This window comes from Geotrypetes seraphini, chromosome 1 (genome assembly GCF_902459505.1).
Source record: "Geotrypetes seraphini chromosome 1, aGeoSer1.1, whole genome shotgun sequence".
Classification (NCBI taxonomy): domain Eukaryota; kingdom Metazoa; phylum Chordata; class Amphibia; order Gymnophiona; family Dermophiidae; genus Geotrypetes; species Geotrypetes seraphini.
The window spans coordinates 271,831,176-271,849,001 of NC_047084.1; the positions used below are offsets into that span (position 1 = coordinate 271,831,176).

The window sequence follows — 17,826 nt, forward strand, 5'->3', positions numbered from 1 at the left end:
GAGTAACCTAGTGGGTGGTGTTGTGAAACATAGGGGGGGGACCCACAACAATATCCCACTCTAGCCACTACAGGTATGGTGGAAAGTATGAACCAACCAAAATCCTACTGTACTGTCTTATAGGTGACACCTGCAGCCATAAGAGCTATGGGGTGGTAGGTAGGAATAGTAGGTTTTGGGGGAGTTTTAGACGGTTCACCATACATTATAAGGGGTTGTGGTGAGATGTATACCTGGCATCTTTTATGTGAAGTTCACAGCATTGCCCTCTAAGGTGCTCTGCTGGCATGTGTATGTGGCCAGTGTAGTATAAATGGTGGCCCTGCCTACATCCAAATGGCTTGGTTTTGGATGTTTTTAACTTGAATGGTTTTGTTTTATTTTTGTTGAAAATGGCCAAAAAAGTTAGAAGTCCTAAGGGCCAAAACGTTTAAACAGGTCATTTTTGAAAACCAAAGATAAGACTTCTAGTGATTTTTAAAAAATGAACATTTTCTTCACCTGATTTTTGGATGCACTTCTCAAGACATCCAAATCAAATTTAGATGCACTATCAAAAATGGCCATCCATGTGTATTTTGCAACTCCATCTTGCTTTTACTTCTGGGAGTTCCTATACATATTACCATGTGAAAATACATACACTGTATTACTAGCACATATTTTTATGTGTGCATACCTCTGGGTAATTTTGTAAGTGCCTACTTCTATACGTAAAACATTCCTAAACTGGGTAAAAAAATTAATTTTGCATAGAATAATGGTTTATTGCTATTTTTCAAAAAGCCTCTCTTTGAACGATCAGTGGTTTGCTTCATATATGCATTCTCTATGAGTCATGGTCAGCCTCAGAACTTGCATATTTAAAGGATATATTTAATAATATTAATGAAAATACAACCCAATGCAAAACAACAACAAAAGATACATGGTTTAGTAAGAATTATCAGAATTCTGAGAGCTGTATACAGTGGTAATTTATTTAAAAGAAAGGTACTAGATGAAGGATAGCAGCAAAGTACACCTTTCACTCAGTTATAATGGCAGAAAAAGCATGTTTCATAAAAGTTCTAGTATGATAGAAAATAACAGACCAAACAAAATCCAAATGTAAGGTCTTTATTAAAAGTACTCCCAGGAACAGAAGGATGTGCCCGATGTGGCCGCATTTTGCCTATATGGCTACACCAATGGCAAATTAAAATTAGAATTAAAAACCACTGTTCATAAAATAGGACATTCATAATGAAAATATCATTCCAAAACCTGTGATTATAATTATTTCAAATAATAAAAGACATTCAAAATTAATATAAATTGCATGCTTACTTTCTACCAATTTAAAACTGAACATAATTTGTACATAAAAGGAAAATGAAAGCTTACCCAGCTGGTGAAAAGCATGTTAAAAATACCAAAGCTGTAAGTACAACTGAAAAACAATAGTAATTAAAAAAAGATAGTGTGCATCAACTACATTGTCAACACACCGCTTGCATGGACTAAATCAGTGGTCTCAAACTGAAACTCTTTGCAGGGCCACATTTTGGATTTGTAGGTATTTGGAGGGCCTCAGAAAAAAAATAGTTAATGTCTTATTAAAGAAATGACAATTTTGCATGAGGTATAACTCTTTATAGTTTTTAAATCTTTCCTTTTGGCTAAGTCATAATGATAATATTGTAATTTATAGGTAAAGAGACATATGATCAAGAAACTGTTTTATTTTATTTATGATTATGATAAACATACCAAGGACCTCAAAATAGTACCTGGCGGGCCGCATATGGCCCCCAGGCAGCGAGTTTGAGACCACTGGACTAGATGCTAAAATACATTGTTGTATTGGAGATCATCTTTCTTAATGTATCTAACTTACTATACAAGTTAAAATAAGAAATGTAAAAGAAAAAATATCAGGCTGAACTCTCTAATATAATTAAGAATGTAGTAAGCAATTAAAGTTGTAAGTTCATAAGACTTCTAAAGATCTAATAAAAAAAAATAAAAATAAACCTTAAGCTTATATACCGCATCTTCTCTATAAGAATAGAGCTCGACACAGTTTAGAGTAAATTAAAAAAAAAAAAAAAAATACAATAGGGATAAGGATAATATAGAAGGAAATGAGGATCACAATTTTGAAAAAAGCCAAGATTTCAGATGTTTATGGAATGATTAGAGAGAGCCCAGATCATGCAACTGGACAGGAAAATTATTCCAGAGCTCAAAAATTTTGAAAAGAAGAGACTTCCCTAGTTTTCCAGTATAGATGACGCCTTTCAGCGTAGAAAAGACTACTCTCATATGCCTTGGTCCATGAAGCTTAGCAATCAAGCAGTCATGTGGTTACAACCTAACTTAAATCTCAAAGTTAGATCTAATATTTGCATAATTAGTTTAAAATGTTCAAAACACACAAAAACTAGCAACAAAAATAAAACAAAACCCATCAGACAAAACATAAAAGAGCCCTCTAAAACACATAAATAAGGGATATGAGTATAAAAAAAATGTGTCTTAAAACCAAGCAGGTATGTATTTCAAGTTTGATCTTAATCCTATTTTTTTATTTCTAGTGCAGTAGGTGAGACATTCTAGACCAGTGTTCTTCAACCTTTTGACACCTATGGACCAGTGGAAATAAAATAATTATTTTGTGGACCGGCAGTTGAAGAACACTGGACTAAGTCATGGTCCAGACCCCACCCATCTCCACCCAATCTGCACCCCAGACCCTGCCCCTGCCCCCATAATAGTACTAATTGTAACACCATTTTTTCCATTCATTTTTCATATATACATACACGATATAATCGTATTAACAACCCATAATAGTTAACCACAAAATTAAACTACACAAAGCAAACTGTATGCTTCTCAATATTCATTCCTACCAGAACACAGATAACACCATGCAAATACGGGACCAAAAACTAAAAGTATTAATTTATACAAACAAACCCTAAACTAAGACTCTGCATGAAGTACAACCCCAGAGGAAAAGAAACAAATGCATTTCTTCCTGAACAGACAGCAGATGTAAATCAATCACTAAATGAAAAAATAAAATCATTCCCCCTATCGTTGTTGTCGCCCTCCCTCCATGCTGTGCCTTGCCTTCTGGCCTGCCCCCTGGTGTTATCTTCGGGCCAGCTCCCTCTTCCTGAGTGCTGCAGTGCACAAAACTATGGGCAGTGGCTCCTCACGCGTTCCACGCCTTATTTGGAAGTCTTCCCTCTGACGTCAGAGAGAAGGCTTCTGGTTCAGGCGCAGGACACGCGTAGGAGCCTCTGCAGCACTGAGGAAGAGGGAGCCGACCCGAAGACAATGCTGCATCGATCGCACCATGGACCGGCGGCTGAAAGGCACTGTCTGGGGCCTGATGCACATGCCAGCCCTGTGGACCAGCAGGAAATTTCTGTGGACCGGCACTGGTCCACGAACCGGTGGTTGAAGAACACTGTTCTAGATAATAGGGTTATTTCCCCATTGCCGCATACCACTGCAGAAGGAATGCACTTTGGATTTTTCACTATTTTTCTGTTGCACTTCACTGGGCTCTCTAGCTCCACCTTCAGTTCTGCACGTGTGCCTACAGGAGTGTTAGGGTCTTCTTCAACAATGCAACGGCAGTAGCCTACGTCAATCTCCAGGGAGGGACCAAGAGCACTCCTCTAGCTCAGGAAGCCCACCTTCTTTTTCTTTGGATGGAACATCATCTCCTAGTACTGATGGCAGTGCATGTGGCCGGAGTAGACACTAGTGCTGCCCGATTCACGATTCGAATCAATTCACGATTCACTTTGGGTGAATCAATTCGAATCGTTTTAAGTTTTTGTAAAAAAAAATCGACCTCCCGATTCGAAGACTGACCCTCGCCCCCTAAAGCAGAAGCGGCAGCGCTGCCTCTTGCTGGCCGGCCGCTCCTGCTTTAGGGGGCGAGGGGGGAGAGTCAGTCGGGAAGTGCTGAAGTGTACGGCTTACCCCTGGCATCCCACTCTTACATTTACTTAATTATTGTAGAGCAGCGGAGCAGCCTGCAGAGAGGATCGCTGGTGCTAGCGATCCTTGCAGGCTGCCATCGGCCTCCGGAGCTGTAGTTTCCTCTGCTGCGATCCTGCCCCTGACGTCAGAGGAGGAGCGGGACCGTGGCAGAGGGAATGACAGCTGTGGAGGCCGATGGCAGCCTGCAAGGCTCGCTAGCACTGGCAGTCCTCTGCAAGCTGCTCCACTGCTCTAATTAAGTAAAAGTAAGACCGGGAGGCCATGGGGGAACAGGCAGACCTTGTGGGGGGGGGGTAGTGCAGGCCTACAAGGAGGGAACAGGCCTTCGGGGGGGGGGGGGGCCCTGGTGTAGGACTACACGGAGGAAGGGAAAGGGGGTTCAAAGAGATGTGTATATGCCGGACTGGGGGGAAGAAATAATGGGTCTAAAAACAGAGGAGAGGAAGAGAGATGGTGGACAATGGGATTTGGGGAGGGAAGGAACAGAAAGAGAGAGAAGTTCGACACAAGGGATGGTGTGGAGGTGGGATAGAGATACTGGATAGGAGGGTAGTTGGGAAGAGACCCTGGGGTGGTGGGGAAGGAGGTGCTGGATGAAAGGGTAGTTGAGAAAAGGAGAGATGGTGAATCTGCTGGGTAGTGCTGCCCGATTCACGATTCAAAACCAAAATAAAATCGGCCTCCCGATTCATTGTCTGACCCTCCCCCCTCCCCCCCTAAAGCAGTATTGGTAGTGCTGTCCTGCTGGCCGGCTGCTGCCGCTCCTCCTTTAGAGTGCGAGGGGGGAGGGTCAGTTGTGAAGTGCTGCAGTGTCCGGCTTCCCCCGCCTCCATTTACCTGATTCTTTGTGCTAACCATCAATCTTCTATCTCTGTCCTCCCCTTCCAGTTCCCTTCCCCTCCCCTGGAGGTCTGGCATCTTTCCTTTTTTTTTTGTCTCCATCCACCTTTTCTCAACTACCCTTTCATCCAGCTTCTTTCCCTCCATCCCTAAATCCCATTATTCACCATCTTTCTCCCTCTCCTCTGTTTTTAGACCCATTATTTCTTCCCCCAAAAGTCCAGCATATGCATGTCTCTTTGAACCCCCCTTTCCCTCCATGTATTTCTACACCAGGGCCCATTCCCCTGAAAGTCTGTCACTCCCTGAAGGCCTACACCCCACCCCTGAAGGCCTGCCTGTCCCCCCTGAAGGCCTGCACCCCCCCATTAAGGCCTGCACTACCCCTCCCAAAGGACTGCACCTCCCACCGAAGGACTATCCTCCCCCAGAAGGCATGTGTGTTCCTCCCTGACCTCCCACACCTCCATTTACCTGATTCCAGCAGGAAGCAGCCTGCAGAGAGGTTTGTTGGTACTTTAGCGATTATTGCAGGTTGCCATAGGCCTTTGGAGCTGTCTTCCCTCTGCCGCGATTCTGCCTCTGACATCAGAGGAGGGGCGTGACCGCAGCAGAGGGAAGACAGCTCCAAAGGCCTATGGCAACCTGCAGTGATCGCTAAAGTACCCGTGATCCTCTCTGCAGGCTGCTCCCTGCTGGAATCAGGTAAATGGAGGTGTGGGAGGTTAGGGAGGAACACACATGCCTTCTGGGGGGGGATAGTAATTCATAGGGAGATGCAGTCCTTTGGGAGGGGTAGTGTAGGCCTTCATGGAGGGAGGCAGGCCTTCGGGGGTGGGGTGTAGGCCTTCGGGGGGGTGCAGGCCTTCAGGGGGTGACAGACTTTCAGGGGAATGGGCCCTGGTGTAGAAATACATGGAGGGAGGGAGGGAAGGGTGGGGGTTCAAAGAGACGTGCATATGCTGGACTTTTGGGGGAAGAAATAATGGGTCTAAAAACAGAGGAGAGGGAGAGAGATGGTTGACAATGGGATTTAGGGATGGAGGGAGAGATGATGGATGAAAGGGTTGTTGAGAAAAGGTGGATGGAGACAAAAAAAAGGAAAAATGCCAGACCTCCAGGGGAGGGAAGGGAACCGGAAGGGGAGGACAGAGATAGAAGATTGAAGGTTAGCACAAAGAAAGAAGGAGACCCTGGCAAGCAAGTTATCAGAAGACAACCAGAGCCTGGGACCAACAAGATTTGAATAATGACCAGACAATAAAAGGTAGAAAAAATTATTTTATTTTCTGTTTTGTGATTACAATATGTGAGATTTGAAAAGTGTATCCTGCCAGAGCTGGTGTTAGATCGCAAACACGAGCTAGGATTTAACAGAGAGAGGAAAAGTCTTTTTTGTTTGTTTATTTTGTTTACACCACAGCGCCAGTGTGGTTAGGAGACGGCAAAGGGGATGAAGAGGCTATAAAATAAACCCGCCAGGATGTTTTAAAAAACACCCAATTGGGCAGGAAAATCAAATCAAAATCGATTCAATAGGCTGAATCGAATTGAATCAAAATTTTTTTTCCTGAGTTGGGTAGCACTAGATCTGGGGTCCATCACTGCAGCTGCGGGGATGAAAATGAAAAAAAGGAAAGATGCCAGACCTCCATGGGGAGGGAAGGGAAACAGAAGGGGAGGACAGAGATGGAAGATTGATGGTTAGCACAGAGAAAGAAGGAGACCCTGGCAAGCGAGTTATCAGAAGACAACTAGAGCCTGGGATCAACATGATTTGGATAATGACCAGACAACAAAAGGTAGAAAAAATAATTTTATTTTCTGTTTTGTGATTACAGTATGTCAGATTTGAAATGTGTATCCTGCCAGAGCTGGTGTTAGACCGTGAATGTGAGCTAGTATTTAATAAAGCAAAGAAAAGTCTTTTTTGTTTGTTTATTTTGTTTACACCACAGCGCCAGTGTGGGTAGGAGAGTGCGAAGGGGATGAAGAGGCTATAAAATAAACCCACCATTATGTCTGGGGGAAAAAAATCCCCAATTGGGCAGGAAAATCAAATCGAAAAATCAATTCAATAGGCTGATTCGAATTGAAATTATTTTTCCTGAATCAGGCAGCTCTAGTAGACACTGTTCAAGCAGACTTCCTCAGCAGACAGACGCTGGATACGGGTGAGTGGGCCCTGTCCCCAGAGGCATTCCAAGCAATAGTGGGACGCTGGGGGCTGCCCTGCTTTGACCTCATGGTCACAGCAAGAAACAAGAAAGCAGATCACTTCAATCAAAGATCCAAGCCCAGCATCACGGGACTCGACACTCTGGTGCAGCCTTGGCCTCAGGAGATTCTCCTGTTTGATTTTCCTCCTTGGCCGATGATTGGCTGGGCCATTTTGAGGATTTCTGCTCATCTTGCCTGCATCATTCTAGTAGCTCCAGATTGGCTTCACAGACCATGGTATGCAGATCTGATGCATCTATGCAAAGGTCACAGCCTTCGGCTGAGTGCATATCCAGACCTTCTCATGCAGGGTCCAGTATCCATGGAAGATCCGGGTCACTTTGCTCTTATGGCATGGCTCTTGAGCGCGCAGCCTTAGAGCATAAAGGATATTCTGCTCTGGTTGTCGATACTCTTCTGAAGTCTAAGAAGTCATCCACGGTGTTGGTTTACACTAGAGAATGACACGGGGAGCGATCCCCGCAGCGAACCGCTGCGTGGCTGCGGTTTGGCTGCGGGTTATGGTGACCTCATTAGCAAATCGCCGCAGACGCGGGGACAAATCCTTTCACCGACCGCAAAAACGGTGAATAGATTTGTCCCCGCAGGCCAATGTCCCCCCCTCTAGGAACCGCAATTTACCTGTGTTTTCACCGTGCTCCTCATTTGTCAGATCAACCCTTCCTGCCAATAGAACCCGCCCCCCCCCCCGACGATCGCCCTCACTGGTAGGAGGGTGCCCAACCCCTCCTGCCGGCACCCCCAACGGCCCCCTATATCGCCAATAGGAGGGTGCCCAACCCCTCCTGCCGGTCCCTCCCCCAACAAACCCCGCCATCCCGAAACACCACCCTTAGTCTTACTTTCCAAGTTGGACCGGACAGCTCCTCGCTCATCTGGCCAGCAGGCCTGCCTCCGTCCAAATGAGGCGGGCCCGCCCCTCCCCTCCCCTGCCTAACCCACAGGATCCTAGGGCCTGATTGGCCCAAGCACCTAAGGCCCCTCCTATAGCGGGAGTGGCTTTAGGTGCCTAGACCAATCAGGCCCTAGGATCCTGTGGGTTGGGCAGGGTAGGGGCGGGCCCGCCTCATTTGGACGGTCCAACTTGGAAAGTAAGACTAAGGGGGTTCCGGGGTGGGAGGGTTCGTTGGGGGGGGGTCCAGCAGGAGGGGTTGGGTACCCTCCTGCCGGCGATCTTAGGGGAGGCCATTGGGAGGACCGGCAGGAGGGGTTGGGTACCCTTCTGCTGCGATTGTCGGGAGGGCCGTTGGGGGGGTCTACAGGAGGGGTTGGGTGCCCTCCTGCCGTGATCGCTGGGGGGAGGGGAGACTTGCAGCCGTAGCCGCGGTCATTATGCTAATCACGGCAGGGAGATCTTTGCCGCGATTAGGTACAGCGGCCGCGTCTACTTACCATATAGGCTAACATTATAAGCATTTAAAGTACATGTCATGTTTGTTTTTGCATTGCTAGCCCCAGGGGTGGTGGAAGATTAGTGATTGAAAAACTGTATGAAAAATAACTATTTTAAATTTAGTGATCAAAATGTGTCAGTTTTGAGAATTTATATTAATTAATTTTTTCTCTGCGTGTTTTGTTTTTGTATAGTTATTAACTAATATTTAACTAAGTTTTAAAGTTTTAAAGAATGTTTCCTTTATACGTAAATAAAGAAAAGTGAATGGGATTGCAGTGGCGGTGACGGGGCGGTGAATGGGGTGGCAGTGGCGGTGACGGGGCGGTGAAGAGGATGGCGAGACGGGGACGGGGCGGTGACGGGGATGGTGAGACGGGGACGGGGCGGTGACGGGGATGGTGAGACGGGGACGGGGCGGTGACGGGGACCAATTTTTTCACCGTGTCATTCTCTAGTTTACACTAAGGCATAGAAGGCCTTCCAACATTGGTGTGCCCAGGACAAGGTGGATCCTTATTCAGCTTCAATCTCGCTAATTCTCGCTTTTCTTCAGGCTGGGTTGGATAAAGACCTCACTGTGGCTTCTCTTTGGGTCTAAATGGCCAGGCTCTCCTGGTTTAGATCCCAGGAGCATCGGTCTTCCTTGGTGTCTCATCCTGATGTCGCTAGATTCTTGAAGGGGGCTCTTCATGTCAGACCACCGGTTAAGCATCCTTTCCCTTCCTAGGACCTTAACTTGGCGTTGTCTAGCCTTACCAAGGTTCCTTTTGAGCCCCTTCGAGATGCTTTTCTCTTGGACTTGATGCTCAAGATCTTTTTTCTGGTCGCCATTACTTCAGTGCGTCTTGTATCAGAACTGCAAGCTTTGTCTTGCAGAAACCCTTTTCTCTGTATTTCGTAGGTGGAGGTGTCCCTTCAGATAGTTCCTTCCTTCCTGCCAAAGGTAGTTTTGGTTTTCTGTGTTAATCAGGCAGTGTGTTCAAGACACAGGATCACCTGTTGAAGAAACTGGATGTGCACAGAGTTCTTCTCTGTTATCTGGAGGTCACCAACAAGTTTTGTCTCTCCGACCATTTGTTTGTGCTGACTCATTCAGTTAAGTGGAGTGCTCCCACTTTCAAGGTCATGATTTCTCCTGTTTCTGTCAAGGCACATTCTACCAGGAGCGTGGCTTCTTCGTGGGTCAAAACTAGAGCTGTCTCCCCTGAGGAGATTTACAGAGTGGCAACGTGGTCTTCTCTTCACACATTTGCCAAGTTCTACAGAGTGTATATGGCAAGACAGGACTCTGCCTTTGGGTCCTTGGTCCGAAGGGTTGGCGCAGCAAGCGTGCCCTAGATTTTTGGAGGACTGCTATTGTATATCCCTACTATCTAGAATAGGGATCTCAAAGTTCCTCCTTGAGGGCCGCAATCCAGTCGGGTTTTCAGGATTTCCCCAATGAATATGCATTGAAAGCAGTGCATGCACATAGATCTCATGCATATTCATTGGGGAAATCCTGAAAACCTGACTGGATTGCGGCCCTCAAGGAGGGACTTTGAGACCCCTGATCTAGAATGTCTTACCTATTGCACTGCAGAAAGAAATTATGTATTTACCCTGGTAAGCTCTTTTTCAGTAGATAGGTGAGACATTCTAGACTCCTGCCCTGTCCTTTCTGTGCCTGCTTACAGTTTTCAGTTTATTTATGCTTCTCCAAGCTGATTCTTGGATGCCTGTCCATCCTTGAGGGCTGGGAAGAATTTGTTTAAATGTTTCAATGTATTGGGGAGTAGTTTCTGAGCTCCTTTGAAGCCTTTATTGACGGATAATAGTACTGTGTAGTTACTTTTTAATACGGGTGCCTCTACTTCACATGTGTTGGGTGGCTCTATGTACTTGGGTACTAACTGAAGGTGGAGCTAGAGAGCCCAGTGAAGTGCAACAGAGGCCGAATGAAAAATCCAGAGATGATTCCTTCTGCAGCAGCATGCTGTTATGGGGAAATAACTCTACTGTCTAGAATGTCTCATCTAGCTACTGGAAAAGAGCTTACCAGGGTAAGTACATAATCTCTTTATACCCCACCTCCCAAACACACCTGCATGATGTGTACAGCTTTGGTGTTTTTAGAATGTTTTTCACCAGCTGGATAAGCTTTTATTTCCATTTTATGTACAAATCATTTTCAGTTTTAAATTGTTAGAAAGTAAGTATGCAATTTATATTTATTTCCAATGTCTTTTATTTAAAATAATGTATAATCAGTTTTTGGAATGATATTTTTTTATTATGAATGTCCTATTTTATGAATTGTGGTTTTAAATTGTGGTTTTAATTTAGCTTTAGTTTGCCTCTGATGCAGCCATATAGGTGAAGCATGGCCATGTCAAGCACAACATCCTTGTGTTCCTGGGAGTACTTTTAATAAAGACCTTACATTTGGATTTTGTTTGGTCTGCCTTTTGTTTTGCTCCCATGATGGATCTAGCGGACTAGATGCCTTCGCTCTTTCTTAGAACAGAAAATAACTCCTACTTGTATGAACAGATTAATAAAGCCAAGTGCTATACAGTATGTTTTTAAAGGGACCCAGTGATTGAAAAGGGTGGGCGGGGGGGGGGGGGGGAGAAGGAAGCGCAATCTTATATAGAAGCATTTCTTGTATTTATTTTTTGTTCTAGGTACTAAATGAAGCGGTGGGTGCACTGATGTATCACACTATCACATTAACACGAGAAGACCTGGAGAAATTCAAAGCACTTCGAATAATTGTCCGAATCGGCAGTGGTTTCGATAACATTGATATCAAATCTGCTGGAGATTTAGGTACAATTTTTTAATAGTACTGACTTAATTGCACAATATGGCTTTGTCACTAGACATTTAATAGACAGAAGATCTACTTAATCAGTAAAGCACATTACAGAAGTTGACATGATTAGTTTAATAGAAATCTCCCTATTTAGCATGACAAATTGTATTGTTTTATGCTATAATTTTGAAATGGTGTAAGCTATTTTCCTCTTCTATGCATGTTGCCCTGCTGAAGAAGAAAATTACAAATGACATTGTGCACTGTAGTGACAGATAAGTCCATCCAGCGTGAGTAGTGCAGTTTGTCCCCACAGACCAATCAAATGTAGTTTTGTGATGGTTTTTGTGACTATTTGGCCAAAGCAAATTGAAGAACATTTTATTCTTTGTTTATCCCCCCCAAACGTCTGTGGTGCAAATATTCATAATTGGGGTGCATGTGATCATATGCACTTTGCAGGTATAAGTGAATGTGCTCTTCTGTAATGTAGTATGTAACTGCATAGAGGATGTACATGTAGGTAGAGCATTGCATGTCTCCAGTTTACATGTGCAACTTATAGAATCCTAGCAGTTACACAGCATGGAACATTTAGATGCATCCATTTATGCCAGCCATTGACCTGGTGTAAATGATTGTGCCTAACTGTAGTCATGCCACGGTTATGCTAGTATTCTATAATGACATTGGCATTCCTAACTGGAGTTGCCCAGTTGTAGAATTGTCCCCCTGATTGTCCAAAAACAGTTCATTATTACCATTCATGGGCATATTGAACTGATATGAAAAAAGGATCTTGAAATAGCTGTCTTAACTGTAGAGAAATAGTTTTATTCATAGCAAATAAAAGACTAGACTATACCATGTCATGCCAATGTTTCTCTAATAGACGCTATTAGCTTTAATGTGTGCCATTGCGTTAATGCACATAATTAGTGCATTTGAAATAATGGGAACTGAGGTAGATAACATGGTATTAATTCTTTACTGAATTGCAGTGGCGTACCAAGGGGGAGGGGGCGGCCAGGTCCTGTGCTCAGGGCTCGCGCCTGCCTGGTCCTGTGCCGCCACCCAAATGGTGCTGTTGGTTCTCGCGAGACTCGCGGGAGTTGACGGCACCATTCGAGTGGCGGTGCGGGACCAGGCAGGCGCGCTCGGGGCTCGTGTCTGGCTTTCACTTCTGGCGCAGATGGGGGAGCCTGCCGATGCAGCGCTGGACCGAGCTGACACCATTTGGGCGGCACGAGACTAGGCAGGCGCGCTCGGGGCTCACATCTGCCTATTACTGCCGCGGCAGATGGGGACTTGGGTGGCTGTCCAGCAGGGGAGGCTGCCGATGCAGCGCTGAACCGCCAGGATTGCATCAAGGTACCGGGGGGTTGGTGAGGGGATGTTTAAAATACCAGGATAGCCATCTAGGGAGGGAGGGAGGGATTTTAAAAGGTACTGAGGGTGGGGAGATGTTTAAAATACCAGGTTAGCCGTCTAGGGAGGGAAGGAGGGATTTTAAAAAGTACAGGGGTATGATTAAAAAAGGTACTTGGGGTACATAGGGGGATGATTTAAGGTACTGGGGGTTATGAGGGGATGATTTAGGGTACGTGAGGGGTATGGGGTCAGCCTGCCTGTCACTAGGCCACTAGGCATGCCTGCCCTGTGCCCTGCCTCTGCCTACCACTAGACCACCAGAGGGGGACAGGGTACAGAGCCTGGCAGGGAGGGGGGACAGGGTGCTGACAAGGAGTATGGAGTTGGGTACAGAGCCTGGCAGGGAGAATTTGGTTCAGAATGTTTTTTTTTCTTGTTTTCCTCCTCTAAATCTAGGGTGTGTCTTATGGTCAGGTGCGTCTTATGCCCCCAGTGCCTCCTTCCTGTGTCCATGGTGCCCCTAGTGCCTCCTTCCCATGTCCTTAGTGCCCCCAGTGTCTCCTTCTTATGTCCCCCCACTGCCTTCCAGATTTTGTCCACCCCCAAAGCCAGCCTGCCTACCTATCTCCCTCCCTCCCTGCCACGCTAAAGCCAGCCAGCTTGCCTGCCTACATCCTTCTCTCCCTCCCGCGGGAGAAAAAAAAAGCGCCTCTCTCCTTCCTTTGCCCTGGTCCGCGCCGCTGCAATCTTACCTCCCTGTTGCTGCTGCTAATCGCCGCCGACAATACGTCTTCTTTCCGACGTCAATTCTGACGTCCGAGAGGATGTTCTGGGCCAGTTTTGTAAAAGAGGGAGGGGTTAGTTTGTGATTACATATTCCATACTAGGCGAAGGTGTTTTCTGTGTGTTCGAAAGACATGGTTTTCTGTTAGGATTGATCTGGACTAGTCTGGCTTGTTTAGTTTTACAATGGGTGTATTGATGTTGTACTGCTCACTGCAGTTTGTAAGATGCTGCCTTTTCTTAGGTACTCATGTGTGACATGTAGCTTGTTACTAAAAATCATGTTTTTTTGTACAGATGTGGGGGGGGGGTCAAAAAATGATGGGCCCCGGGTGTCACATATGCTAGGTACGCCACTGCTGAATTGGTCTGTAATATAGTATTCTGTGGCAGACTAATTTCAAAGAATAAGTCATCTGGGTTACTTTTACCAATCTCTGTGATGTAATAACAATTCTAATAGAGGTGGGCAGGCTAAATTTTTGTTTTTATATTTCATGTAATTCATGCAATGTTTTATTGTATTCATTGGGTTGTTTTATTTTTATTTTGGTTTTTTTTACATTGTTTTGGGGACAGAGTAAGCAAGTATTTCCCAAGTCAGTCTTGGAGTACCCCCTTGCCAGTCAGGTTTTCAGGATATCGACAATGAATATGTATGAGATTGATTTGCTTACACAGTCTTCAATGTATACAAGTCTTTTTCTTGCAAATCCTGAAAATCTGACTGTCAAGGAGGTACTCCAGGACTGACATGGGAAACACTGGTGTAGGACAGGGTTTCTGAACTTGATCCTACACCAGTGTATATATGCATTAGATATATTTGCTTTCACTGCCTCCATTGTATATGAATATATCTCATCATATTCATTGTGGATATCTTGAAAACAGACTGACTTGAGGTTCCCCAAGGACTAAGTTGAGAAACACTGATAGTCAGTAGTTCAGCCTATTGCTCCCTTGGGGGGATATTGTACAGTGGAGAGGACTTTTGTGCAGAGGGCACACAATATGTACAGAATTGTATAATAAATAATGCACACTGTGGTGGTAAATGTATAAAGTACAGTCAAACCTCGGTTTGCGAGTAACGCAGTTTGCGAGTGTTTTGCAAGACAAGCAATACACTCGAGCAAATCGTGTCTCGCAAACCGAGCATTGACTCGATTTGCGAGCCCCCCCCCCGAGAATCGGCATCACCGCCTGTGAATGCCCCCCCCTCGAGAACCGGCATTGCCCCCCCCACCCCCGCTCATGAATGCACTCCCCCTGAAAACTGCCATCGCCCCCGCCCGCCCTCAGAGAACTGGCATCACCGCCTGCGAATGCCCCTCTCTCCCGAGAACTGGCATCGCCCCTTCCCAGCTCATGAATGCCCCCCTCCCCCCCCCGGAAACAAGCACTGTCCTCCTGCCCAAACACAAGCCCTTACCCCGATCTGGCAGCGGCACGCAGCACCAACCCACAGGATGTGCTGATACTGGTGCCTGAAGATCCTGTCTCTTGCCTGGGCTGGGCCTTGAGCATCTGCGCATGCTCAAGGCCTTCTGGCTCCCACTCTCTCAAAGCAGGAGCCAAAAGGCACTGGCACGGCACATCCTGTGGGTTGGTGCTGTGAGCTGGTGCCAGATTGGGGTAAGGGCTTGTGTTTGGGTGGACGGGCGATGCCAGTTCGCAGAGGGATGATATCGGTTCGCGGGTGGGGGGTGGAAGCGTGCCTGTGTCCTCGGGGGTAGCGGGTCTTTTTGGGATGTGGTGGGGTGAGGTGGAGCAGCGCCGTCACCTCGGGGGGGGGGGGGTGTGAACCAATCAAGCGAGTTTCCCTTACTTCCTATGGGGAAACTCGCTTTAATATACAAGCACTTTGGTTTACGAGCATGCTTCTGGAACGAATTATGCTCGTAAACCAAGGTTCCACTGTACACCTAAATATTTACATACCAATTATGCACATAAATCCATTAGAATTATGGCATATTTTATTTATTTATTAACTGCCTAAAACCTAGGTGGCCTACAATAAATACATCCATAATCCAATAAAACAAAAAAGTAAACAAAACATAGAAATAGATGGCAGATAAGGGCCACGGCCCATCCAGGCTGCCCACCCTAATGTCCCTCCCCTACCTTTGCCCTGTGAATAGATCCCATGTGCCGATCCCATTTGGCCTTAAAATCAGGCACGCTGCTGGCCTCAATCACCTGCAGTGGAAGACTATTCCAGTGATCAACCACCCTTTCAGTGAAAAAGAATTTCCTGGTGTCACCTCGTAGTTTCCCGCCCCTGATTTTCCACTGATGCCCTCTTGTTGTCGTGGGACCCTTGAAAAAGAAGATATCTTCCTCCGCCTCGATGCGGCCCGTAAGATACTTGAATGTCTCGATCATGTCTCCCCTCTCTCTGCGCTCCTCGAGCGAGTAAAGCTGTAATTTGTCAAGCCGTTCTTCGTATGGGAGATCCTTGAGTCCCGAGACCATCCGGGTGGCCATTCTCTGAACATTTTATGATTAAATAATTTTTTATTGAGCAGAAAACTAGTTGATCCAATATATCTTACAATAAGCAGAGCTCAATCATACATTTTAATCATCCCCTCCCACCCTAACTCCCCCCACCCCCCCTGTCCGGAGTCCCAAAGAAACTAACTCAAATATACAAACAACTAATTAGACATACAGTGGTGCCTCACACAACGAACTTAATTGGTTCCAGGAGCAAGTTTGTTATGTGAAACGTTCGTTATGTGAAACGCGTTTTCCCATAGGAATACATGTAAAAAAAAATAATTCGTTCTGCAGCATAAAATATGCTAAGATGACATAAAAAAGATAAATTTTTTGTTATTATTTTATTTAGATACATCTAAAAACATACATCTCCCTGTCCTTTTACTTCCACTATCTTCCTATCCCATCTCTATTCCCTTTTGTCCCTCTCCCCATGATCAATCATCTCACCACCTCTCTCTGCCCTCACCCTCAGGGTTCAAGATTGCTTCCACTCTTTTTCCTGTTGTTCTCTCTGCCTGTCACCCTATGATTTAGCATCCCTTCTGCCCTTGTCCAATATTTCCCCTTCTCTCCCTCCCTCTCATCCCCTGCTCCAACATGTGCTTTCAGCGGCCTTCTCCCCCCTTAAGCGTCTTTTCTTCTCCACTCCACCTTTCCTCCCTCCCTGCCTCCACCTTTGTGGCGCTTTTGCACCCGACCGACAACAGAACAGGCCCGGTCGGACAAATCTCCCTGTCCTGTAGCCGCGAATCTAAATTACCTTCTTACAGCAGCTGGATTATTGAAGCTGCTGTAAGAGGTAATTTAGATTCGCGGCTACAGGGCAGGGAGGTTTGTCGGCCGGGCCTGTTGTCGGTCGATCGGGGGACCTGACCAGCTGTGCACATTCTTCGGGGCGGACCGCCCCCTCCCCCCTCTTTCGTTCGCCATTGCCTTCTTCCTACCTGCCCTGCCGCAGCCGCACACAGCCGAACGGAAGTCTTCCTGATGTCAGCGCTGACGTTGGAGGAAGGGAGGGCTTTGCTTAAGCCCTCCCTCCGACGTCAGCGCTGACATCGGGAAGATTTCCGTTCGGCTGTGTGCTGCGACAGGGCAGGTAAGGAGAAGGAGACTACCCTCGCGGCTCGACCAACCCCGCTGCGATCCAACCCCGCAGGAACCCCGGACTTCGTTGTGTGAAACGAAGTCCGTTGTACGAATCAAGACATAAAGTTCGTTGTGCGCAGCGTTCGCTGTGCGAGGCGTTCGCTGTGCGAGGCACCACTGTATATCAATAATTCAAAATATGGCTTCTAGACACAGATGTCATAGTATTTCAAAATGGTTCCCATGTAGCCGTAAAGTGGAGACCTCCAGTTGAGGAGAGGTCAGGGACACTTTAACGTTCCCAGGCTAGCAAGGTAATCATCTGAGACCTCCACAAGGAAAGCGTTGGAACAGTTGGTTCTAACCACAGCAGCAAAATACATTTTAAAGCAGACAGAATTGACCTTCGCAAAAAGGTCCTAGCTCCAGGTAGTCTAGGGTGATAAAGTCTCTGAACATTTTAAAATAATCATCCCCTTACTCCACTAGATTCTCAATATCAGACAGAACCTTCTCTAAAGAGAGAACAAACCTCAATTCAGTGAAATACCTGAACAAAAAAATGTGTTTTCAGCAATTTTCTAAACCTCAGAATATTTGTACATAATCTTAAATTCCCCGGAGGAGCATTCCACATTGCTGGCCCTGCAACTGAAAAGGCAGATTTAACTGTCTCAGTGTAATGAATCCTATCCCATCTCCCCTCATCTTACAGCATCTTTTTTTTTCAGATCGTACCATACGTCTTAGCTGATATATAAAATTTCCTTAAAGTATCTCGGCAATT

At 45.9% G+C, this 17,826-nt stretch overlaps 1 protein-coding gene across 22 annotated transcripts in view; it reads left to right on the top strand.

Annotated features, from left to right (window-relative positions):
* The window catches only part of CTBP1 (C-terminal binding protein 1), a 646,630-nt gene that overhangs the window by 511,606 nt on the left and 117,198 nt on the right, over positions 1 to 17,826 (top strand). For all 22 annotated transcript variants that reach the window (XM_033951334.1, XM_033951361.1, XM_033951324.1 and 19 more), the window contains one exon: positions 11,152 to 11,296. In XM_033951334.1, the coding sequence (XP_033807225.1) occupies positions 11,152 to 11,296 (145 nt within the window). The remainder of the gene's footprint in view (positions 1 to 11,151; positions 11,297 to 17,826) is intronic.